At 39.4% G+C, this 26,742-nt stretch overlaps 2 protein-coding genes across 3 annotated transcripts in view; one reads left to right on the top strand and one right to left on the bottom strand.

Annotated features, from left to right (window-relative positions):
* The window catches only part of masp1 (MBL associated serine protease 1), a 32,248-nt gene extending 15,804 nt beyond the window's left edge, over positions 1-16,444 (bottom strand). For both annotated transcript variants that reach the window (XM_067595664.1, XM_067595665.1), the window contains exons 1-6: positions 16,345-16,444; positions 15,542-15,710; positions 13,496-13,611; positions 12,125-12,347; positions 5,690-5,867; positions 3,081-3,212 (exon numbers count right to left, since the gene is read on the bottom strand). In XM_067595664.1, the coding sequence (XP_067451765.1) occupies positions 3,081-3,212; positions 5,690-5,867; positions 12,125-12,347; positions 13,496-13,500 (538 nt within the window). In that variant the 5' untranslated portion in view covers positions 13,501-13,611; positions 15,542-15,710; positions 16,345-16,444. The remainder of the gene's footprint in view (positions 1-3,080; positions 3,213-5,689; positions 5,868-12,124; positions 12,348-13,495; positions 13,612-15,541; positions 15,711-16,344) is intronic.
* A 141-nt stretch (positions 16,445-16,585) lies between these two features.
* clrn1 (clarin 1) lies at positions 16,586-23,172 on the top strand. The gene is made up of 3 exons (XM_067595669.1): positions 16,586-16,849; positions 19,200-19,379; positions 21,403-23,172. Exons 1-3 carry the CDS (start codon positions 16,597-16,599, stop codon positions 21,666-21,668), a joined length of 699 nt encoding a protein of 232 aa, XP_067451770.1. The 5' UTR covers positions 16,586-16,596; the 3' UTR covers positions 21,669-23,172.
* Positions 23,173-26,742: the final 3,570 nt, after the last annotated feature.

The raw sequence follows: 26,742 nt of genomic DNA, 5'->3' as shown, positions 1-26,742 counted from the left end.
CAGATTTTAAACTTGCTTTTGTCAGATGTTAAATTTCAGTCTGAGTTTCCTGCTGCAGAGGTCAGTCTGTGGCGATAAATCAGGTCATATCTGTATGAATTTTCATTCCCTCCCCACATACTTTACACGTCTAAACACAAACACTTGAGTGTATATATGAGTGTGTTATATTGATCTGAGTGTATATATGAGTGTGTTATATTGATCTGAGTGTATATGTGAGTGTGTTATATTGATCTGAGTGTATATATGAGTGTATTATATTGATCTGAGTGTATATGTGAGTGTGTTATATTGATCTGAGTGTATATATGAGTGTGTTATATTGATCTGTGTGTATATAGTGAGTTGACCTCTGAGTCTCTTTTGACTTCACTTAAGCTCTCAGACTGTGTGTCGGAGCTTTTCAGACATAATGAGCTTAAACGTCTCTGTATGAACTGTGTTTCAGAGCAGATTTGAATTCCAGCGGCTTGATCCCGATTACAGTCTGCAGCCAACAAGTCACGGTTTCAAACAACACTGAATGCCTTTGTAACATGTTTCACAGCCAGGAAACACTGTCATGTTTCAGTCACACAACGTCTCCCTGACATATCAGATTCAATTCAGTTTGAAGGGGCTTTATTGGCACAGGAGGCAGATATTTACATTACCAAAGCCAGTGGGCTGTGCTCATGTTTGGGGCCATATAGACCCAGTTTGCTCTGGTTGATTGTTTCCAATGTGTCAGATAGTTTTCTTGTTGTTTTCTTATAATTTGGTTTAGTCTGATGGTGTCTCTGTGTGGGGTCTCTGCTTGTGTTTGTGAACTATCTGGCTGAGGGGGCTTCCCTCAGGGTCTCTCTGTAGATGAGGGCTTTGTTATGGAGCGTGTCAGGGTCACTTTCTTTTTAGTGACTATAACATGTAAATGTTCTCTTTTGAATTTGTATAATCAGTGGGCATCGTCCTAATTCTGCTCTGCGCGCATTATTTAGAGTTTTCTGTTGATTCGCGCACAGAATGGATTTGCAGAATTCTGCAGGCAGAGTCTCAATTTGATGTTTGTCCCATTTCGTAAAATCTTGGTTGGCGAGTGGACCCCAGACCTGCAACCATAAAGGGAAACCAGATTTGAACTGGACTGTCCAACTTGATTTTCCTTTCGATGGTGTAAAAAGCTCTTCTTGCTTTGCCTCTCAGGTCGCTCACAGCTGTGTTGAAGTTGCTGATGTTTAGGCTGAGGTAGGTATAACTTTGGTATGTTCAGGAGTAATGGTATCCAGAAAGAATTTATATTTGCGGTTTTGGAGTTGGGGTCTTTTTTGGAATATCATAATTTTTGTCTTGGTTAGATTCACTGTCAAGGCCCCGGTCTGGGAGAGTTGGTGCAGAAGATCAAGGTGCTGTTGCAGCCCTTCTTTGGTTGGAGACAGAAGCATCAGATCATCTGCAAACAGCAGGCATCTGACCTCTGAGTCCGCTGATACCAGGAGCTGCAGACTGTCCCAGTGCCCTCACCAGTTCATTGATGTGTATGTTGAAAGTTGAGGAGGGTCTGTGTGTTTTAATGATGTTATAGGTTTTTCCCAAAACACCCCTTTCTAACAGTTTAACAGAAGACCCTCGTGCCAAATTGAATCAAAGGCTTCATTAGTTTTTGTTTGTTTGGTTGTCAGTTAGGGTGCTGAGGATGAAGATATGGTCTGTTGTATGATAATTTGGTAAAAAGCCGATTTGCTCAGGACATTATAGTCAGTAAGGAGTTGTAGGAGTCTGTGCCCAGATGTTGCTGCTGACACAGATCCCACCGTAGTTACTGGAACTGAAATTGTCTCCACTTTTGTGGAGCGGCGACATCAGTCCTCGGTTCCAAATACTTGGGAAGATCCCGGAGCTAAGGACGATATTAAATAGTTTTAGTTTAGCCAGTTGGAATTTGAGGTCTGTGAATTTGATAATTTCATTAGGATGCCTTCAACAACACAGGCCTTCTTGGTTTCGAGTGATTTTATTTTGTCCCGTAGTTCTTTGGGGAGTCTAGCAGGTTCTGATTAACTGTAAAACATTTTAGTTTATCTTGTTTGTGTTTTTGCTGTTTATTCCTCTCTATTGGACCAAAGAGTTTGGAGAAGTGGTTTATCCATACATTTCTCTTTTGGATGGGTAGATCTTCATGTTTTTACTTGTTTAGAGTGTTTTCCCAGAAGTGGTTTGTTTTTATGGATTCCTCATAGCATGTAGCTGGTTTCTAACATGTTGGTCCCTTTTCACCATAGTGAAGATGTATGTTCTGAGGTTTTCACATTCATCGTCAAAGCATTTGTCATTGTTGTTAGTTTTTTGGTGATTCTATTTGAGGCCTTTAGGTTTAATAAAGAGGCTGAAAGGTCGAATATATCATTAAGGTTTTCTACTGCGCTGTTTACATCTTCACTATTGCAGTGAAAGGTTTTTTTTTTTTACAGAAACTGGTCTGAGAGTTACTGGACTTGTTGTTTGGTTGATGTGGTTTTGCTGTGGACTGACGTGAACACTGAGACACCAGGCTGAGGTCAGGGATGAAGAAGTCTACTGTACTGTTAACCTATGATTATGTTTTTATATAGATTATTTTGTGTTGTTTGCTCACCATTATTATTATTTATTTATTTGTTAAACTGCCTTGTTAAATTTTCATGATTTTTGTGTTTAGAGCCTTGAAAACGACATGGTTTCACTTCAAATAAACAAAATTGAAAGGTTTTACACAAATACTTGCCTTACAGTACGTTTCCTGTAGTGCCACCCTCAGGACAAACCACTTTAGCTTCTCCTCATATAAAAATAGATAAATCATCAGGATGTTGAGGCTGTAATAAACTCTGTGGCCTCTAGGGGACGCTGGCAGCACTTTAGTCTTCTTTCTCATTCTCAGGTAACGAAAACACAACGATTCTTATTTTCAGGTGATTATACACTAATTAAAACATACTTATGAATATAATATTCCATTTCTGCCGAGTCTGTTCAGCTAGACGGCACTAAATTCTACACACTGGTCCTTTAAAGCATCTTATTACATTCATAACATTTATGACATCTCAGCTCAGACTCACCTCTGCAGGTGCGGTTGTCAGAGTGCAGCAGGTAACCATAGCGACAGGAACAGTAGTAGCCTCCGATGTAGTTGTGACAGAAATGATCACAGATCAGATCCTCGTCACTCTGGTCTCTGCACTCGTCTACGTCTGAAACAGAGAGACAGAAACAAGTCAGACTAACTGGTCTAAGTGGTAAAATATATCAAAATCCTTCAAAAATGTGAGACAAACTAAATAAATATAAATGATGTGAGAGGATGAAAAGACCAGAAATAAAAAAGAGAGGGAGGAAAGAGATAGAAGTAAAGAAAAGAGAGAGATGATGAGGTTCAGATCTGTCGATCGATTAGTTGATGATCAGAAAACTAATTGCCAACAATTAAAAAAAAAACATTTTTTGCTCATTTATGACACAAAACCACCAAATATTCTCTGGTTGCAGCGATCAAAAAATTCATATATTACTTGGAAAAATTAACTGACAGATAAGTTAATGATGAAAATAATAAACAGAGAGATACTGTATGTTTGGGAGTGTGATTGTCTTGATTTACAGATATCACTTCATCTCATTGAATAATTTGACATGTTTTTATTAAACTGTCAGCTGGAGCCAGAAAATCTAAATTCTTCTAAAAAGGTACAGAGCTCCCTAGAAAATTATAAAAAACGGTGGTGGTTGCTCTGCATAACTACTAAAGTGCAGGTCAGTGAAGGTTGCCATGGTGATACCAGGTGGTTGCTATGCGATTCACTTCACTTCACTTTAATAATAACATGCTGAGAGTCGGTGTGTGATAACGAGCCTCGGCTCACAGTATCAGCAGCATCACACATATACAGACGCTAAGGTGTTGGTATGTGATGGTTGCTATGGTGTTACTAGGCAGCGGCTGGAGTGTTGCTATGTGGTTGCTGGCAGGTGTACAGCATGGTTTCTGAAGGTGTTACTAGTTGGTGTTTGTGCTTTGTGGTTGCTAAGTGGTTGCCATGGTGTTACTAGGCAGCTGCTGGGGTGTTGCTAAGTGGTTGCTATGGTGTTTGGCATAGCTCCTAGTGTATAGTGTGTGTATATTTGTGTTTTTAACTCTGTGTGAACTATGTTTTTATGTCAAAAACACATTTCCATTGTTTTATGATAGACAATAAAGTTTAGATTCTTTTGGGTCTGATTCTGGTGCCAACTATGGTGTTGCCATATGGTTGCTAGGTTACAGAGCCCCCTGATCTACTTTAAAGCTGTTATTTATAATTAAGCATGTGATATTTATGTAAACATAGTACAAAAAGTAAGGAAATTTGTGTTTGGTAGATTATTTCTTTGTTGTAACGATGCTTCTTGGCAATAAATCTTATATCGTTGGAAAGTCTGTTTATTTCCCTTTTAAATGGTGCCACATTTGTAAGGAACATGCATTTGTGGGATGCGCAGCAGAGCTGAGTATGTGGGTTGCACCCATGAGAAATTTGCCAAATCTTCTCTGCCAATGCCAAACGGCTTATTTTGCAGTTGCTATTGACTCTTGTTTTGAGCCTCTGGTACCCCCAGGTGCTGCCAAGAGGCCTGCCATGACTGCCCTTCACCGTCAGGCCCGTTTGCGCTGGTGTTGGCAACACGTGCACTAGAACCTGAACATGTGGAGGAATGTTATGTTCAGCAATGAGTCCAGATTCTGCCTACGGCAGTTGGATCGTAGGATCAAAGTGTGGAGAAGACGCAGAGAACGTTATGCTGATTGCTGCACCAAGGCAGTGTGATGGGTGGGGCGGCATCTCCCTCACTGGAAAAACGAGGCTTGTCATCATTGGAGGCAATCTCAATGCAGAGAGATATCGACATGAGATTCTGCAACCAGTGGCAATCCCATATCTCCACAGTCTGGGACCGAACTCTATCCTCCAAGATGACAACGCTCGCCCCCACAGAGCGGGGTTTATCAGAGACTACCTCCAGAGTTTGGGAGTGGAGAGGATGGAACGGCCTGCCAGCAGTCGGGACCTAAACCCCACTGAACACTTGTGGGATCAGCTTGGGCGTGCTATTCGTGCCAGAGTGACCAACACAACCACGTTGGCTTACTTGCGACAAATGCTGGCTGAAGAATGGGACGCCATCCCACAGCAGTGTGTGACCAGGCTGGTGACCAGCATGAGGAGGAGGTGCCAGGCTGTTGTGGCTGTGTATCGTTCTTCCACACACTACTGAGGCTCCTGTTTGTTAAAAGAGTAAATTGTTAAATTGCCAATATGTCTTGTTTCTTCAAACTTCAATCATCCAATCCACCAAACACCAAACAAGAGTCAATGGCAGAATAAGCTGTTTGGCATTGGCAGAGAAGATTTGGCAAATTTTTCATTGGCGCAACCCACATACTCAGCTCTGCTGCTCATCCCACAAATGCATGTTCCTTACAAATGTGGCACCATTTAAAAGGGAAATAAACAGGCTTTCCAACGGTATAAGATTTATTGCCAAGAAGCATCATTACAACAAAGAAATAATCTACCAAACACAAATTTCTATACTTTTTGTGCTAAGTTTATTTCATGTCAAATGTAAAGTTTCTCATACTTTGGTCTGGATGTTGTGTGTAGCGGATGTTACAGTTAAACTGTGTTCTCACCCACAGCGCTGTAGTGAGCCATGAACCCGGAGTATCGCTCCTCGTTGGAGAAGTCAGAGGAGAAGAGGACACTGAGGGAGTTTCTGGGGGAGGTGATGACCTGCTGAGCCGGCACCACCTCCGTGTCCGTGTCCTCCCGTCCACAGAACAACGCCAGCACCTCCCCCTCCGCCTCCACCTGGACATACATTTAATAAACAACACAACATGTCAGACATCAGAAAACAAACAAGCGAGGAGTTTAATCTCTGAAGCTGCTGCTGAAAATGAGAGAATAGAAAGTCTTTAAATGACCAAAACCTAAAAGATGATGAACAGAAACACATTCATTCATCCACATTCACACATTCATAATGACTAAATAATAAATAGATAGTAAATGCTTTTAACAGACCACCATACAATATTAAAAGTAGCATAAAATTAAGATTAAGGCCTATATAAATATAAAAAATAAAATACTAAACTAAACCAACTAATCCTGAGATGGCAGCTCACAGATACATCTGGATAAACTTCTAGAAACACAATAAACTGTGTTTTCTATCATTGTAAACTGAATGTCATGGAGAACTACAGCAAGCATTTTTCATTATTATCTGACATTTACAGACTAAATGATTAATAGATAAATTAAGGAAATAACCAGCAGGTTAATCAATCATGAAAATAGTCCTTAAAATGGTAAAAAACAAACAAACAAACACACAGTATACCTTAAAACTAAGTCATAGATGTATTGATAATAGCAATATCTAATGCTGCGTTCATGTTGTGATTACTAGTTTCTGACTTGTAAACAGCGTTCAAGTCGACCTCCAAGTCATAATTACAACTGGGAAACTGGGATTTTTTTGAAAGCTCTCATATATCTGACTTGGTTTTTAATTATACAGGAGAAAGTGCCTGAAAACCAAACAAACATGGACGCCTCACATCAGCTAAAGTCCATCGTTTAGTGTAATTAAACCCAAGTTTATTGAAAATATAATTTTGTCAGCGCACAGCGTTTTAAATCCTCATACGACCAAATCAGTTAACAGACAAGCTTCCTGAGCTGTCACATGACGTGAACGCTCACAGGTCCTGAACATGAGAATCAATCAACATCAGTGTTGGATCTCACTAATGCAAAGAAAATCCCTGCAGCCGGTTTATAACACCTGCTGGAAAGACTGAAACCAGGAGAATGGAGGCTGTTATAACAGCAGATTAAAGGACCAGTTCACAGTGTTTCCCTCATGTCTATAACCAGCAGTCAGGTGTCCATAGTAACAGTGAAAGAGGTTTTCCTCGCTGTAATCATTCCTCCTGTTCATACTGGATATTAAAAGATCCTTCAAATGTGCTTTCAATGGAAGTGATGGAGGATAAAATCCACAGTGTGTCCACACAGTCATTTAAAAGTCTGTGTGAAGCTTCTATTCAACTTCAGCAGTCTGAGTTAGTCATATCAAGTGGATATCTGACACATTTACAGTCTTTTTAGCATCAAATTCCCTCTTTGTGTTTCCTCGGACAGTGTTTCCCTGTTGAGCTGCAGGTGGAAGTATAGTAACAAAAAGAGGAACTTTGGCACTAAAAAGACTGTAACGTTGAAAGATATCTACTTGATTTGACTCATTTGGACGCTGAAGCTTCATATTAGCTTCAGATAAACTTTTAAATACATTTTTGCGCAGAAGCAGGACTGTGGATTTTGTCCTCCATCACTTCCATTGTAAGGTCATTATGAAGGGATCTAATGGTCAGTATGAACAGGAGGAATGATTACAGCAAGAAAAACAGCTTTAATGCTCATTTGGACTCCTGACTGTTGGTTTAAGACGCACTAGTAAAACTGTGAACCCGTTATTTGACTTTTGGTCTCTTGGGGTCTGGTTCTGTTTTTGGGAGATTTCCAACAACAAAATGAGCAACTTTTACTGAAGGAAGAAGGTTAAGTAAACATTAAATAAGGAAAATTTAAAGGACACAACATACAATACGAACATAAAATAAAACTACACAGTTATTAGAGGCTGACGAGCTGTAACGGATTAAAACTGGTCACAGCTCTGCTCTCTGATAATGACGCTTTACACTCAGCAGTCGGTCCAAGTGTTTTAACATTCAGTGCAGGATCTTATCTGACATTCACCAGCAGTTTACAGAGTGTCAATGAACAGCAGGTCACACACACACACACACACACACACACACACACACACACACACACACACAGGCAGCTGAATCGGTTGGTCACGAACAAACAAAGACAGACAGAGTGAGGGTTTGTGGGTTCATTCAGTTAGCAGCAGGTTAACAGGCTTATAGTGTGTGTGTGTGTGTGTGTGTGTGTGTGTGTGTGTGTGTGTGTGTGTGTGTGTGTGTGTGAACAGACGAACAGACCGTATCATCTCATTAGTACTCGTCGCCTCTCAGCAGCTTCTTTAACATAAACCTTCGAACAGCAGAAAACTGGCGATTCTCTTCACGCAGTCATTTAATTGTATTTCTTATTTTATTTAAAATATATTTTTGGGGCATTTTTATGATTAATCAGACAGCGACAGTTGAGATATGACAGGAAACAAGGGGATGTTGTGTTTATGTGGTGTCTTAACCAGTAAACTACTGAGATGCCTTCTTATTTCATTTAATCTGCAAAAAAACATCATGAAAATATGTTCACTAAAAATATTTTTAAGTTCCAGATATTTAAACAAAATGTGCACTTTGCAGTCATATTCTGGATCTACACACTGTTGTAGTGATGATGGATTTTAATATTGAAGCTACAAGTCTGACGTTTTGCTCAAGGACACTTCAGCAGGTTAACAGGAGGAACCACCAACCCTGTGATGATTGGATGAAACACTATGGCCCAGAATGAATGGATGCTTACTCATAAAACATGTGATAAAAAATGTGCTATACAAATAAACTTGACTTGCCTTGCTAAAGTGATACATAGTGGTTAGTAGGAGGTTGCTAGGGTGTTTCTTAGTGGTTGCTAGGATGTTTGGCATTATTTTGAAGATATTACTAGATGGTTGCTAGGGTGTTGCTAAGTAGTTGCTAGGGTGTTCAGCATGATTCTGAAGATGTTATTAGATGGTTGCTAGGGTGTTGCTAAGTAGTTTCTAGGGTGTTCAGCATGATTCTGAAGATGTTATTAGATGGTTGCTAGGGTGTTGCTAAGTAGTTTCTAGGGTGTTCAGCATGATTCTGAAGATGTTATTAGATGGTTGCTAGGGTGTTGCTAAGTAGTTGCTAGGGTGTTCAGCATGATTCTGAAGATGTTATTAGATGGTTGCTAGGGTGTTGCTAAGTAGTTGCTAGAGTGTTCAGCATGATTCTGCAGATGTTACTAGATGGTTGCTAGGGTGTTCCTTCCTGGTTGCTAAGGTGTTCAGCATGATTCTGAAGATGTTAACAGATGGTTGCTAGGGTGTTGCTAAGTGGTTGCTAGGGTGTTCAGCATATCGCCTAGATTGCAGGTAAGTGAAGGTTGCCAAGGTAATACTAGATTGTTGCTACACGATTCACTTCACTTTGTTGTTGGTACAGCGTGACAGCAGCACTCAGCTCAGCTGTTAGTTGACAGGTTATCTGGCGAAGTGCCTCAGGTGTTGCTAGGTGATGGGTTGCTAAGGTGTTACTAGGCAGCTGTTAGGGTGTTGCTATATGGTTGGTGCTCAGCATGGTGTTGGTTAGTAATGGTTGTGAAGGTGTTAGTAGGTGGTTACTATGATGTTTGTTCTGTAAATTAACCGCTTGAGACAAACACTCACAAAGTAAAATAAATGAAAACTCAACTCAATAACAAAGAGAAGAGAGTCACAACCTCTGGAGAGACACTATCAGACTAGAACAGTGACAACAACACTGCAAACATTATTCCAGGAGCCCTGAACATTTTCCATTAGAGACAAAGAGGAGCATTAAGTGTTTTGTGGTTGCTAGGTGGTTGCTAGGTGATCGCTGAGAGGTGTTCAGCGTAGCTCCTGGGATGTTGGTGGGTGGTTGCTGGGGCATTATTATGGATAGTTTGTAGTCTGTTACTAGGTGGTTGCTATGTGGTTGCTATGGTAACATGGGTTGACCTCTGCTGATTGAGAGGATTTAAGATTTTTACGTTTGTTCTAAAATAAAACCCTGACTGGTTAACGCATTAATTCTTTTTAATGAGTCGGTTCTCCCGCTGCCTCGTGTTGCCTTCAGGGTCCTCAGCAGACTGTGGGAACTTCAGGTCGGGTCAAGAAACTGAGTGTTTCAGACGTGTCACTTAATTCAGGATTTTATCCGCACACAGAGCAGTGCACTGTGGGAAGGCAGTCAGCTGGACTCTTTTGTGTTGCAGCTGTTTGTTATCGGGGTGCGTTGCCGCGGTGTTAAACTGTGGCGCCAAGTGACATCATTTGAATATGAATGTGTGTGTGTGTGGCAGGTGGCAGTTTGTTTAGTCTTTCAGCTGAAGCAGAATCACTTCTGTGTTCGTCTATTACAGTGATTTCATACATTTATGTCCTGTCATGTTTGCTTTTCACCAGTTTCCACTGAAAAACATCAGTCGGACGGTGACGTTCAGACAAACTGCAACATGAACATAAAACTGAACTCATGCATATGCAGGAGTTTGTATCAGTTTCTCCTTCTAGTGAATATCAGGTCTGGTTCGAGTTTAGTTGAGAAACTGTTGTGAGCAAACGTGTCGTCCTCTCTACGTTCAGTAAAGCTCCTCCTGGACCCGACTTCAAAAACACTTCAAATATTTCTCAAAGTTTCACTGTGCAACACTTGCATGTTTCATTTTTTATTTTTCATACAAAAGCATTTAATTCGTCCTAAAGAATCGTCTTCTCCACATAGAATAAACAACTTTATTCTTTTATAAACGGTTTTTGACAGTTTAGCAAAACTATTTGAGCTTATGAAGGATTTATTATTGAGTCACATATCTTTATCATTTTCATCATTTCATCATCCTGAGAATACGTGTAGTTCACCACCAGAGACGAGAGCTGCACATGTGCAGAGTTGCACTCGTTTGTTCTTATGTTAGCGTGTATGTCCTCTAACACTCCTGCTGATGAAAGGTTCAGTGATTTTGATCCATGACATGACATTCATTGTTCATCATTCAGGATGTTTTTACCCGCAGAGGTCTCCTCCTCTCCAGAACAAACCGACCCGCAGATTACAGGTAAAAACACTGAATAAAGCTGTTTCACCTAAAAAAATCAGTGTTTCTCCGACGATGTTTGGTGACCACCGGACTTCCTGGAGGGGCTGTTAGCCGAGCTGCTGCTAACGTTTGTCCAGTTTATTTCTCTGATAACTTAAGATCCAGACGTCCAATGACTAAAATCCTTCTTCTGGCTAAAAGATATAGTTAAAAACCACCTAAATTTATCATGAAAATGTGGCTTAAAACTGAATAAAAGTCCATTTATAACAGTTTGTGTGGAACAACCACAACGCCGATGTATTATCTTGTATGTGTGTAAGTTACTCTTTGGTAGACGCCATTGTAGCGGACAAACACAGCGCCGCCGTATGCATCTGGTGCGTGTTTACTCTTTGGTAGAGGAGGTATGATGCCATCGACAGGCGACCAAATGAAACGGTCCGTTACTTTGATTAAATTACAGATTTCTCTGAGTTTGAAAATACACAACTCAACAACATATATAACACAGGTCTAGTTGTTTCTAGACATTTAATGTTACAGATTATAGCTTTAAGTTATTAAACTGCTGTAGATGTTTGAAATTGTTCTTCAGATTAAATTTGGTTTTCATTTATATTTTCTTAGTTTGAAGAGTCACTTTATCATTTACTTCCAGCTGCTGCTGTTGCTGTGTAGAGTCAGTATGAAGATAATGTTCATTACTGATGTCAGTCAACTTACTCTTCAAGAAACAACCAAGATTATTTCAACATGTATTAAAGACACACAGAAAGTTTCCATCATGTCTGATCTTCAAACTACAAAAATCAAAGATCTCTGGAGAGTTTTAACTCTCAAACAATGCATGCTGGGAAATCTATGTTGATCATGTTTCTTTTAGAAGTTTAATTTAATGAGTTGAGTGATTAACAGCAGTTCATTCATTCAGCTCATCATTTTAAATCAGAAGACTTCAGTCAGAGGAATAAATAAGAACTCTGCAATTAACTTGAAATTATAAAAACTATATATTTAAATTCCTGTTGATGTTTTACAGAATGCAGGAAAAAATATATATGAAAGGACCAGTGTGTGAGATTTAGTGGCATCTAGTGGTGAAGTTGCAGCACCAACACACACACGATCACAGTTTCAGATGTTTAAACTGTATTTTATTTAAACAAACTCCAGCAAAGCAACAGTTTGGTTTGAAATTCAGTGATGAGAAGCTCTGACTGATGTTGGATTTATAAAAGTACCCATGATGCTCTGCTTCTTACCTTGACGTAGTCGTACTCACACAGGTAGGAGGGCTCCAGGTCGAAGTAGCTGAAGTAGAGTTTGATCTGGAAGCCGTCGGGAACGCTGATGTTCCAGCGCAGCTCCGTCTCTCGGGGGTACGGCTCCGGGAAGTTTGGCGACTGCAGGCTGCCGTACATGTCTGACAGAGAGAGCAGCTGAGCGTCGACGGCGAAGCAGAAAACCAGCGAGAGCAAGAAGAAGCTGCGGGATGAAAAAAACATCGAGACTCACATCAGAGAAAGGAGCAGAAGTGCTGCTGCGTTTCAAAACAAACATCGACTTTCTTTCATTTTCATTCATGACAACGTTGTTCAATTCTGCTTCAACACAGGAAACATCTATTTCTGAGGCAGCGAGGAGATTATAAAATTATATATTCAGTAAATAAAACTTTACATCGGTGACAAAACAAAAATCATTATCAGGTTTACAGTAAAACAGAAAGAACACAATAATAAAGATTTAAAATGTTTTGTGTCTTTGAAACCGTGAAGACAAATGAAACTTCACGTCATCTTTCATCAACCACAGATTCATCTTTACATTCATCGATTAGTTGTTTGATCCATAAAATGTCAGAAAATGGTGAAAAGTGTCGATCAGTGTTTCCCAAAGACGACGTCCTCAAATGTCTCGTTTTGTCAGATATTCAGTTTATTGTCACAGAGACGAAAGAAACCAGAAAATATTCACATTTCAGAAGCTGAATCAGAGAATCGATGAATAGAATAGTGGGTGATGAATTTAATAGTTGGAAACTAATTGATTAATTGTTTCAGCTTTAAAAGAAAGAAAACAAAAAGAGTAAAAATACACTTTGAGTTAAATGTTGTATTTATTCATTTTGTTCTGTTATTTGTCTGTTTATTTTAAATATTTAACCTACATTTAACTGTTATCATTTTAAAGCATTTTGTGAATAAAATGAACATATGAAATATTTCTCATTTATTGGAGGTTTTTTTCTTTTTTGAATGAAAGCCAGTGAACGCGGAGCTGTTTGCTACATGTTGAATATTTCTGCTGCATTTAATCATTTTTAAGAGCAGATTGACTCAAGTTTCTGTTTCTTTGATGCAAAAACTTCAAACAGAACTAATTATTAATAAAAAATCATCTCCATCTGTTGACCGCACGCGCTCTCTTCTGATTAAAAATGTTTGATGAGCTTATTATTGATGAGTTTGCGATGATCGCGCAGCCCGACACACGACGGAGGATCAATAACTTCCTCAGACTGACAGTTACAGATTCCCGCGGACTGGACTGATCAGAGTGTTCGATAAGTTCACGTCAGTTTGTGGATGATTTCAGACGTCTGCTCGGTGTTCGGAGATCTGTCCACTCACCTCATGATGGAGGAAACTTCTCATCAGCTGAGCTGCTCTTTCTCTGCGCTCCGGACCAGACGGACTTCAGTCTGTGCGTATGACGTAGCTCAACACTTTGCGTCATCACGTCGAGCCTGCGAGGAGCAAATCAGCGGCGGAAGAAGTCAAAACAAAGTAAAAATTAAAGGTACTTGTACTTTACTTGAATATTTCTATTTGATGCGACTTTAGATTTCAGCTGCAGTTACACTACATATACAGATATATATTTTTAGATGTGTCATAAATTTAAATCACTTTATATAAATCTGTTTTCACTTTGACATTCAAGTTTTTTTTTTTGCTGTTGATCAGAAGAAACTTGTTTCAATGTTATAAAACAATAAAACATGAAAAGGTTTCTTACTGTGTATCTGTGTTTATAATGAATGTCAGTCTGAAGGCCACATTTTGCATAATGAGCTGTTAATTCCTCCAATCAGAAACGTGCTGGAACCATGAAACTCATTTTGTCAAGTGTGACGTCATGATCAGACGTCTTGTTATACTCTCCTGACTGTATGCATGAAAAAAAACATCAAATGTTTTATCATTTTAATGATTGTTTTGTTGACTTCTAAATGACGTGTTTTGGTTATTGTGTAAAGCAGCAGTTTAATCATGGCTGTTAGAAATAAATCAAGTTAAATGAAAAAATGAAATAATACTTTCCATAATTTGATTCTTTAAAGAAAATAATATTCTTGCTTCATTTGTTTGTAACCATTTAAAAGTTTGAACGTAATTACACTGAGAATTATTGTCCTGTTTAACACCAGAGGAGATTCATCTGTGCATGAACAAAACAGTCACTGCAGTTTTCATAGATATGTTGTTTGTAAAAGTGTGTCTGAATGCAAATATGTTACTCAGCAAATCACAGATAGTGTTTTTTATGAACATTTATTTTTTAAATGTTTTAAAAATGATTTGTTTTCAGGAAGAAAAAAAACATGTCAGATACCAGCGTGCAGGTCGGTTACATCACTATCTCAGTGTCTCTCCTCTGCTCCGCTGTGACGTCTATCAGCAGGTCTCAGTGAGGGGAGTCACATCCACCTGCTGCATGACGCACATTTCCTTGTTTGGACGTCAGTCCTGGAGTCCAGGAGAAAGTGCTCCTAAGAGACTCTCCATAACCTGTTGTTCCTCTTCTCCTTTCTACAAAGTTAGGTTGTAAAAAAATAGGCGATAAATGAAAAGTACAAAGCAAGAATCACCTTTGAAGTTATTCTACATGTTACAGACTGTGCTGTCTGTGTGTTATGGGTGTATAAATAGGTAGAGGTCTGTCTGCAATGAGGTGATGAATAAATTTTTATCTCAGTAGTCAGCACAGTCGTCTATGATCTGAGACTCCAGTTAGAGACCCGCTGTGGGGACGTCGTCCTTCATAAGGTAGTTTATTCATGAACACTTATTATAACACTTTAATATCCTGAAATTAAAAGTGTAATAAAAACAAAAACTGTATATTTAAGCCTATCTCCACTTTTATTCGAATATGAATACAAATATAAATAATTTTGCTGCCTCGACAAATAAAGATACAAATATAAACACTGAATATTAATAAATCTCTGGTTGTTAAACAGTTTAAATATTCAGACTAATAAGAAAGGTAAAATAATTAGTACACCTGACTTCTCTTCAGATGTATATTCAGAGTTTATTATCATATGTCGACATATTTTAATGATATTAAACTGACAGATTTGAGTTTTATGTGTTAAAACTGTTCCCGTTCGATTCTACTTTCACTTCTGATACTTCAAGTAAATTTAGCTGCTAATGCTTCTGTTCTTTTACTCAAATAATATTATGAATGCAGGACTTTTAATGAAAGTGTGTATTGTTTGGTTTCAGTGAATGTGACGGTTCACACTCAGTTTAAATGATTCACTTGTTATTTTCACCCTACTGAATATTCAAAACCAGACTGAACATTTCATCAACAATAAAACACATAACAGGTGAATTAGAAAGTGTTTATCTTGTGTTATACAGGCTGCTACTGCTACTAACCACAGGGTCGGCGGTTCGATCCCCGGCTCTTCCTGTCCCAGTGTCAAAGTGTCCTTGAGCAACTCCAAGTGGCTCCTGATGGTCAGGCCAGCTCCACCGCCGCCGCCGCCGCCGCCGCCATCGGTGTGTGAGTGAGCATCAGATGAAGGGTGAATAAGAGGCATAAAGTCTGTTGAGGTAGAAAGGAGCTGTATAAGTGCAGTTGATTTACTATTTATACCGGGCCCTGGTGTTTGTGTTTCAATCATGTTTAAAAGGCAGAAATATATTTTACAGGTTAAAGTCTTGAATTCTGTGTTTTTATTTCAGTAAAAGTTCAGAAGTTTGAGCTGCAGAATGAAGTTTAAACATCAACAGTTAAAGTTTCATCACAAACAACCAGGAAACACTTTATTTATCAGAGACATGAAGGTTCAGTGGACTTCAAACTCACAACAGCACGCTGGCTCTAATGTTAACTGTCATATATGATGATACTCTCATGTTATTATATGAATATTTCTGATTGACAGCAGCTGACTGGACAAGAAGACAACTCTCTTGGATCTGAAATGTTTTACCTCAAACTTCCTCTGGAGGGCGTCACCTGCCCTTCATATCACCACCTCAGTGTGTGTGTGTGTGTGTGTGTGTGTGTGTGTGTGTGTGTGTGTGTGTGTGTTCTGCTGTCACACACACTCATTCACAGTATTTACTGCACATTTATTATTGGCTGACCCGAGATACTCCCTCCTCCTCCTCCTCGTCCTCCTCGTCCTCCTCCTCCTCCTCTGTGAAATTTAACCCCTTGTTGTCATGGTTACCTGGGAGCTGCGGGGCTTCAGGTGTCACTTCACCTGTCTGTAGTTCTTGATTCTTCTGTTGGACTTTTATGATCAACATTCAGCGACCTGCAGCTTGTTTTCATCACATCTTTCTGTTATTAACTCCTTCATATCTGGAGCAGGAGAAGGAGGAGGAGGAGGAGGTGGTGGTGGTGGTGGTGGTGGGGGGATGAAGCCCTCCTCTGGTCCTCCTGCGGCTCCTGCAGCCTGACCTCCATCCTCCATCCCGCCATGCCGAACCGACAGAAGCAGCTCCTCTTCTCCGTCTCCGGGCTGTTCGGCTTCTCCTGCGCCCTGACGGCCGCGGTGGCCACCGGCCTGCCGTTCTGGCTCAACGGGACCGTGCTGTGCCGGACCGGGGCCGAGCTGGTCAACGCCACCGGACCCGAGCTGGACAAGTTCCTGGGAGGCCTGAGCTACGGGCTGTTCCACGGGGAGAGGGTGAAGCAGTGCGGGCTGGGAGGAAGACCGTCCCGCTTCTCCTGTGAGTTTATATGATCGATAAATCATTAAAGCTCAATATGAGATTTAAAGTCTCAGGATGAAGCTGCAGAGAGGAAATGTTCAGCAGGTGGATCTCACCTGCACATGAATTATTCAAAGCAGAGAACAAACTGAATTATTCACATCTGAGTTCCTGCAGTCTGACGTCTGTCCACTGTATGTTTACATATATTATATATGATATATATTATATATCATATATAATATATATCATATATAATATATATGATATATATTATATATCATATATATTATATATTATATATCATATATATTATATATCATATATCATATATATCATATATATGATATATCATATATACATTATGCTGCTTATTGTCGGTGGAACTATTCAACCACAGAAAAGGAAATATGTAAGAAAAATATGATCAAAGTAAAAATGGATAAAATAAAATAAATAGATAAGATGTTACAGACTCACGAGACTGAACTGCAACACAAACAAAGACATTAAAGAAATATTAACATATTTATACACATAATACAAAAATGAAAATATAAAATGAAAATATACTGATTTCAAATGTATAAAGAAATATTAAAAATGAAAATATTTAAAAATACATATATATGTACCTATTACAAATTACAAATATTTCATATGAAAATATTAAATAAAAGATTATATCAAAATTTAGAAATCAATAAAACTCATTTAAAATGAAAATAGTCAAATGAAATCTGCCCATTACAAATGAAAGAAAATGATCATATGAAGCCAGAAATAGAAAGACGTCACTGCAGCTGTGAGATACGATGATTTAACTCCTCAATAAATAAACAGACAGACAGTTAAACACCAGCTAGTTTGATATTTGAATAATTGTTTTAGTCATTTTTAAGCTAAAACTTCCAGCCTCTTTAAGCTGAATGTCTTTTTCTTTTGGATTGTCGGACAGAACAAGACATTTGAAGAGTTATAACGAACATGTTTCACTATTTTCTGACAATTTATAAACAAAACAACTAATCAATTAACTATAAAATAATCAGCAGATGAATCGTTAGTTGCAGCGCTGCTCTCCTGGTGTTGGTAAGAATCTTTATTGTAAAGCTGCTCTGTGTTTCTGTGCTATCAGGGTTCACAGGAGCCTCTTTTGTCTGTGTTTAATGGTATGAACTCTGAGAGGCAGCACAGTGATTACTGGTCCCAGTTAACGAGAGCAGCCGTCCTTCACTAACGAGGTCTGGATGGTGATCAGGTTTCTGCCTGACTGATCAGAACTGACTGTCCGAGTCCTGATCAACAAAGCTGCTGCTGTGTTCCTGAGAGAAGCTGCAACACACACACACACACACACACACACACACACACACACACACACACACACACACATAAACACACACACACACACACACACATAAACACACACACACATAAACACACACACACATACACACACACACACACACACACACACACACACACACACATAAACACACACACATACACACACACACATACACACACACACACATACACACACACACACACACACACACACACATACACACACACACACATAAACACACACACACATACACACACACACACACACACACACACACATACACACACACACATACACACACACACACATAAACACACACACACACACACACACACACTCACACACACACATACACACACACACATACACACACACACATACACACACACACACACACATAAACACACACACACACACACACACACACACACACACACACACACATAAACACACACACACACACACACACACACACACACACACACACACACACATAAACACACACACACACACACACACACACACACACACACACACACACACACAAACACACACACACACACACACACACACATAAACACACACACACACACACACACACACACATAAACACACACACACACACACACACACACACACAAACACACACACACACACACACACACATAAACACACACACACACACACACACACACACACACACACATAAACACACACAAACACACACACACACACAATCCCATTCTCAGATTCAGTTTGGTGAAAAACACGACTCAGCAGACTCCAAAATTAAATATTCACATAAAATCTGATCAAACACAGAAAACATGAAACGTTCTACACTATACACCTGGGAAAACAAGTAAACAAACAAATAAACAAGAATAAATAAGTAAAAAACACAATAGATAAGAAATAATTGTGAGGAAAAGTGAAGCATTTTTACTTTTATCTTTCACTCTTTATGGATCTCTCACCTGAAACCGTTCATCTTCTTCTTCTCTGATCGTGTCTCAGTCTTTCCCGACCTGCTGAGCGCCATCCCAGCCGGCCTCCACGTCACCGTCATCTTCTTCTGTGGTGTGGTGATCCTCTTCTCCTCGGTGGCCACCGGCTTCTTCTTCTTCAACGCCTTCGGCAGACCTTACGAGACGCTGCAAGGCCCCATGGGACTCTACCTGTGGACCGTCATCTGCTGTGAGAAACACAACAAAACACTTGACTGATACACGACTGATGTTACCACTGGTGATATGCTGCGTCACGTGACTCTTACAGGAAACACATGGGTTGATTTAAAGTGGACTGAAGTATTAAACAGGATTAAAGATGCAGACAAACATCCGGTGTCGGTGTGTGTTGTCTGATAATCGCTGCAATTACAGAAACGTATCCCGACGCAGGAGAGTCTGAGCTGAGAGGAATAAAAGGAACCTGAAACAGCTGCTGGTGTTTAGTTAGAAACAACAATCCTTCATTTCCTCCTTCATTCACTTCTTCTGCCTGTTTGTTGGTGTGCTTTTTCTGCGCCGCCACCGCCTGTCAATCAAACGATGCGGGTGGTATTAAAGATCTGCTCTGATCTACATTTACATGTATTCATTGGCAGAAACATGACGTTATCTGAGGCAAGAAGTTTTTGACAGAGGAGAAAGAGAGAGCGTGTTAGGTGAGTCAGACGCAGGTTGATGTGAGGAGTTCAGTAACTCATTACATCAGCAAGTAAACTGTCCTCCATTAACACTACAACAACAGGTCGTAATGCAGAGTGAGGGTCTCTGGAACAACGTCACCTTCTTCCAAGGTGCACGGAGAAGCGAGAGACGTCTAGAGAGAGATGAGAACTCCAGCAACACTTGTAGTATGAAGAACAACTTCATTAGTTGAGCGATGCGTTTCGGCTTGTGGCCTTCATCAGGGTCATCATAAAACACATTACAAACAACATTTAAATAAGTAAGTTTGGTATGAAAAAAGGTTAAAAAAAAGTTAAAAATATATATATGTACATAAAAGACAACCAATCAGACACATATCAGCCAATGATGGGTTGGATATGTGGTCATGTGGCTTCAGGCCAATCGTTGTCCAAGAAGGGACATTGGTGACGCCATATTTGGTCCATTAACTAGAAAGGTGCAACTTGGTTTTCTGTTAATTTAAAAATGTGCCTATTAGATACATTAGAAACAATAATAATAATAGTAATAGTAAAGATAAAAAGCTTTATAAAGTGCCAGACAACAGGTCGTAATGTCAGTCGCCCAAAAACGACCTACAGTTAGTTTGAGTGACAGCTGCCATCTAGCGGCTGCAGTAATCGTAGCAGTGAAGTTCAGATGATCACTTCGTTAAGGTTAGAGAGACACGTGGTGGGTTAAAGTTACTACTTCCTCAAAGTTAGGCCACCTTCGTTGTCATGGCTACAATAATAACCACGGGGTTAAAGGTTAGGGGACGATCGTAGTTACGCTTTTTAAAAAACTGAAACAGGAAATGAACAGCGTCTCCTGTGATGAAGTCCACTGTTGGGTTAAAGCCTTCATCCATCCTCCTCCTCTGAATCAGGAAGTCTGTCCCATATATTTAAACGTCATCTGAACTGCACCACTGCGCCGCCTCACAGTTACTATGACCGCTAGACGGCAGCTGTCACTCAAACTGACGACAGGTCATTTTACAACCAATCACAACCTGTTGTGGCGTTGGTCTCTTCAGTACATGCATAAACAAAACTTTATCAGTGAATCTTTAAATTGAACTGACACAGTACGCTACTTCCTCAATAAAAACGCCGCTCAGAGGTCAGCTCTGTCAAGACGGCTTGCTATTGGCCAAATTCATGAGTCAAAGTTCAACCCAACGCGAAACATTTATGCAGATTCACTTCACCCCCACGAGTGAATCCACCGATTGCAGCAACACGTTGAAATGAGTTTGTTTGTTGGCAAATTTCAGCCTTTTAAATGCTGGTTTAGTTGAAGATCATCCATTTCCACACTGACAGACAGTGGTAGTATGAAGGACATTTACTGTAGAGCGGGGTATCATCAGCATAGCAGAGGTAACAGAAACCTTGTGAGCGATAATCGGACCAAAGAAGGGGACCGAGCTCAGATCCTTGAGGGACACCAGAGGAGAGGAAGTGACGTGGACTCTTCTCCTGACCTCTGAACGAACCTGTGACTAAAATCAATAGTTGTTTGTGTTTGTCGTGCAGGTCTGTGCAGCTGCCTGGTGATGATCCTGTTTGCGTCGGAGGTGAAGCTCCACCATCTGTCCGAACGGATCGCCAACTTCAACGAGATGACCTTCGTCTTCCAGACCTACAGCGAACGCTACGACCGATCCTTCTGGCTCTTCTTCCTCGTCTTCCTCCTCCACGGACTCAATATCCTGCTGATTCGACTGGCTGGCGTCCAGTTTCCCTTCCAGGAAACCAAAGAGTCGGACTTGAGCGGCGGGGCGGCCGACCTCATGTACTGAAGAGACCCAAACACAAGATGGAAGTCTTTAATGGACAAAAGAACAATCAGCTGCAACAATTAGAGGCTTTAACTAGTGACCTTACTGACACTTTAAGACGCATCATACCAACATTATCACTTCCTCTCTGAAACACAGCAGAACAAACTGGATCTCATTCATGTCATTAACCCTTACATACTGTTCATATTCTGACGCTTCACGGTAAACAGCAGAGAGAGTTTATTCTTTAGGTTTATGGAGAAAAAACATTGACAGTCACAATATATTATGGTCTCTGTTACCTAAAACAGCCACAGTGATTTCAATGACAAGCTGCACAAAAAAAAGTTGAATTATATTTTGCATTTTTGTATATTCTGGGTCACTTTAGGAAAAGTCATAAAATTCAGGCTCAAACAAAAGTGTTTTTACTGCTCTCAAATGTAAAAATGAGTCAAATCTGACCTGAACAGTATGTAAGGGTTAAATAGGATTAGTATTAGATTAGATTAGAATTATTAGTATGTGGCTGTAACTAACAAGTATTTTTTTATTATAGACTTTTCTGCTGATTATTGTATTTATAAAATGTCAGAAAATAGTCACAAGTTTCCAGAGCTCACAGTGACGTCAACAATATCAAAATCCTGAAGTTATTCAGTTTATCATCATAGAAAACTGCAAATATTCACATTTGAAAAGATGGAACCAGAAAAGTTTTGGCATTTTTGCTTTAAAGATTATTTAAATTATTAGTTGACAAACACAAACTTATCAAACTGACATTGTTTCAGCTCTCGATTAGTCAAGTTGGTTTAAAAATAATAATCAAAATATGGCCTCATTTATTTACAGTAACTGATTTCTTCTCTGGTTCCAGTTTCTGCAGAGTATTTTCTGATACTCTGTTTATTTATCAGTAAGTAAATTAAATTGAAATATATTAGATTGAAAAGCATCTTTAATAAATCACTTTGAGCTGTTGGGAACTGCTGACTGATAGTCGTCATAATTTTGAAAATTTATAATCAACTGATCAAAAACTCTAAAAATATGCAAATTTATAAACTTTTATAAACTCGAACATTAAATGTTTGTGTATTTTGTGACTTTAATACAGATTTGATACATTATACTAGAACTATTACATTTGTACCACATATTATACTGGATATATTTAATAAGTTCTGTTTTTTTGGTCCTTTTACATTATAAAGGATGGATGTCAGAGATGGAAAAGACCATCAAACTAGTTGTACGATTTCAGGTTTGTGTGGTTTTATCCTGAACTGAAGTTAAATAGTTTCTGATAAAAGATTTTATCAAGTGATGAACATGGACAGAATATTTAACTTCTAACATGAAATTCAGTTCAGTTCAATCAAAGTGTTAAGATGAAAATAAAAAAGTCCAGTAAGTTAAAAATTAAGTTTTTATTTAACTGAAGTAGTTTTTTTTTTCACATCTAATCTGTCATAGTGTGGAATGATTGATTTATCCATAAATCCAGTTTATTCAGTGATTTAGTTTTTGTGTTTGACAGAGAAACTTAACAGGATGGACAGTCACTGCTAGAAGGACTGATGGTGGACATTCAACCTAATAATTATAATAATAATAAGTTTACAAAGTGTTTAACAGACAGAGCAGGTGAAGCTGAGTAGAACTGATGAGGCCGGTTGTGTTCCTGCTGTTGTTGTTGTCGGATATAACGCTGAATCATGTTTGTTTACTTTTTCAGACAATTCTGTATCATTTAGCATCAAGTCAGATATATATCAGAGCTTTCAGAGAAATCTGAGTCATAACTCTTCTCGTCAGACTTGGATGTTGATGTGAACGTTTTGTACAACCAGCCTGGTCGCCAGAATAAAACGTCAGCAACGTACGTTTCTGCAAACCACAGAAACGTTGAATATGAACTCTAACGTAGTTCACATGTGATCTACATGATTGATCTGTCCTATATAAGAGGAGGAGGAGGGGTTGGTGGATGGTCAGCAGAGAACACGGTTCGAGACCACCTCGAAACCGAAACCAATGTCCGCTTCCCGTCTCAACCGACTAAAGTGAGTGTTTTTACCAAGACGTCAGGACATTTGCAGCCATTTTTCTTCTTCTTTCCCCTAACCCTAACCAAGTGGTCTTTGTGCCTAAACCTAACCAGACCTGAACCACTGCGTTGTCACACCATAAATCATCATTATTCAACGGGTAGAAATGTTGATATGATACGTAACTCACATGTTGAAACGTAGATATTCAACGTTTCTGTGGTTTGCAGAAACGTTCAATGCAAACGTTTTCTTGTGGCGACTGGGTTGGTACAACTTGAAAACTCCCGTATGACATGAATGCAGCGTTAGTTTCACTGTCCTGCAGATAAATGTGTCTTCTGAAGCTCCTGACTGGTATCGTTCTAACTGTTGGTTTAACGTAAAAACCTCAGCTGAAGATCTCAGCAGGTCACCTCGACAAACTGCCACCATCTTCTCTGCAGCTGCACGTTCACTGTCGTCCGTTATGAATGAGTTCGTACTCAGCGATGCGTCTCTGGGCTGCACGTAGCCGAATGTCCACAGAGGTCACTCGGACATACGGTACTTCTACGTGTTACATTTACCTGCATCTCAACAGGAACTGAATCAACCAATCAACTTGTTTAACGAGCAGGTCGTTGAGATTTGGAAAGTGTGCATGTTGACCTACAGTTACCCACAACACCATTCTCTGCGTAGCTTCACAGACACGTTAACGTGCATCTTCAGAGAAGCTTAAGTCATGACAGATGCAGTTGCCCTCCAACACAGTAGGGGGCAGTGTGACTAATCTAATCTACAGCAAACATGTCAGAGTATTTTATGAGATTCTGACTTGTAAATATTGTTCACAGCAACTTCCGATGAATCCGACCTGGCACTTCCTGATACAGAAGAACCTGAAAATCAAACAAATATGGACGCTTCACATCAGCCAAAGTCTGTGGTTCGTGGTGATTAAACCCACATTTAATAATATGGTGTTATATTATAATTCTGTAGTCATACAGTCGTCTCTTTATATTACAATGTCGCCGCTGTTGCATGTTGACTTTCTGCTGGCGGTGTGTTTCTGAAGGAGGTGGAGGAGGACGTGATTGGCTCAAAGGAACGCAGACAAACGAGCCAATCAGCTACAAGGAGCCACGGCTGCAGACGACGATGTTTTTTAGTCGTTATGTCACTGTAGAGGTTTACAGGTTGAAGTGAACTGAAAAATCCTCATTTGCTAGTTGCTGTGGGCAAATATCAAAGATATTACAGACTGAAATCTGACTGAGAACAAATTCTAAAACTTAAAGAATCACAGTGTCGGTGGTCCGTTCAGTCAGTCGGTAACCGAAGTCAGTGTAAAATATTGCTGACTGGCTATTTGGCTGCTCAGAGCCTGGAGGTGAACAGAAGGTTTGTGAGTCAATAAGATCAATAAAATCAACTGAATACATGATAAAAATATGCTTAACTATAAAGATAATTAGCAAAGAGCTATATATATATATATATATATAATTAGCAAGGAATTGTAAGCAACAAGGAGTTCTGTGGGCGTCTGCTGCTGCTGGTTGTAGAGCAGATCCACCTCCTGCTATCAGGATTTTAAAACGTGGACTCAAACCTGTGTCCTTCTGGGTGCAGGACAGTCTGCGGAGGCCTTTTTCTTCATCTCGTCCCCTGCGGTGAAACCGACACTGTCGGCGCGTCTCATCGGTATCTTTGGACGAGGACGTGTTGACAGAGGAGAGCATGAAGACGTGGCCCTGCAGGAGGTCGGCGTCCAGTAGTTTCCATCGTGTGTTTAATTGCGGTGTCTCGTTCAGCGAGGGCGACCAATTAAAGGCCAGGATTTCATCCGAGACTCAGCCGGACCACCTTCAAGGTGTTCATGCACAAAACATAACGTCTGAAAATCAGATTTATATCAGAAGAATTTGGAGTGTTTTATACAGAGCCTGGGAGGAAAAAACAAATGTGTGCTCTCGATTTAATAATTCCTGCTATCGATTTGATATCATTTCATATATTTGACTTTCTCTCCTCGCTTGGATTGTGGAGATATGTGGATACACTTAAACACAACATGTGTTATCTCTGTTATCTTCCCTTGAATGCGTTTTACAAAATAACTTCTTCTTCTTTTTCAAACTTTTTGCTGACGTGCAAAAGACCTTTATGGCAAAAAATATAAAAATATTTTAAATTGAGAGCGCAAATTTAAAAGTTTTTTCTGCCTCAGTGACCCCTAGTTCATCTGTAGTTGTCCTGTAAACTTCTTTTTAATGAATAAATAAAGGTTATTATTGAAATGATTATGAAGTCAGGTTCGGTCCTGACAGACTCTGATTGGTGGAGCTTGTTGGGGGCGGGACATGTTGCCTGGAAGACTGAACTCAGGGAATAAAAAGCTTGTTGTGACTCAGCTGAAGCTTCACTCTGATCCACTGCAGGTAAGATTCACATCATCTGATCTCATTTCCAGTTTGAGCTTCACAACTAAAAATCTGTTTTAATATTCAGTTTGATTATTGATTTTGAGCTGCAGCACCTGAAAATCTGGTTTCTGTGTTGTTGTTGTTGTTGTTTTTGTTTTGAAACACTTCAAAACATGATCAGAAGCATCATTTTAAATTAATATTTATGTTTAATAAACTAGTAATTTAAAATACATGTCAGTAACAAATGTAAATATATGGAACAATTTTAAGGATGATTTAAATCTTTCAGTAAACAAATGTAATGATGTGTTTTAATCTGCTTCTGTTGAAACAGCTGATCAGTATTTACAGCCTCCATCAGTTTAATCTCTTTCAACATTAACTCATTATTTTGTGGCTCTGTGAGAGCGATTTATTTAATATGATTTATTTTAAGACCAAAGTAAAGATTGATTCATCCTCAGTTTCTATTTTGTTTTATTTGTTAACATTAAGTTTTGATTTTAATCGTCTTTGTCCTTTTTAAAATGTGTTTCCTGCAGTTTTTTTATATGAACTATTATTATTATTATTATCATTATTATTTATAAAAGAATGATATGACACAAACATTTAATTCCA

This window comes from Thunnus thynnus, chromosome 7 (assembly GCF_963924715.1).
Source record: "Thunnus thynnus chromosome 7, fThuThy2.1, whole genome shotgun sequence".
Lineage (NCBI taxonomy): Eukaryota > Metazoa > Chordata > Actinopteri > Scombriformes > Scombridae > Thunnus > Thunnus thynnus.
The sequence above is the reverse complement of the archived record's forward strand: the minus strand, read 5'-3'. Positions and strand labels throughout refer to the sequence as shown.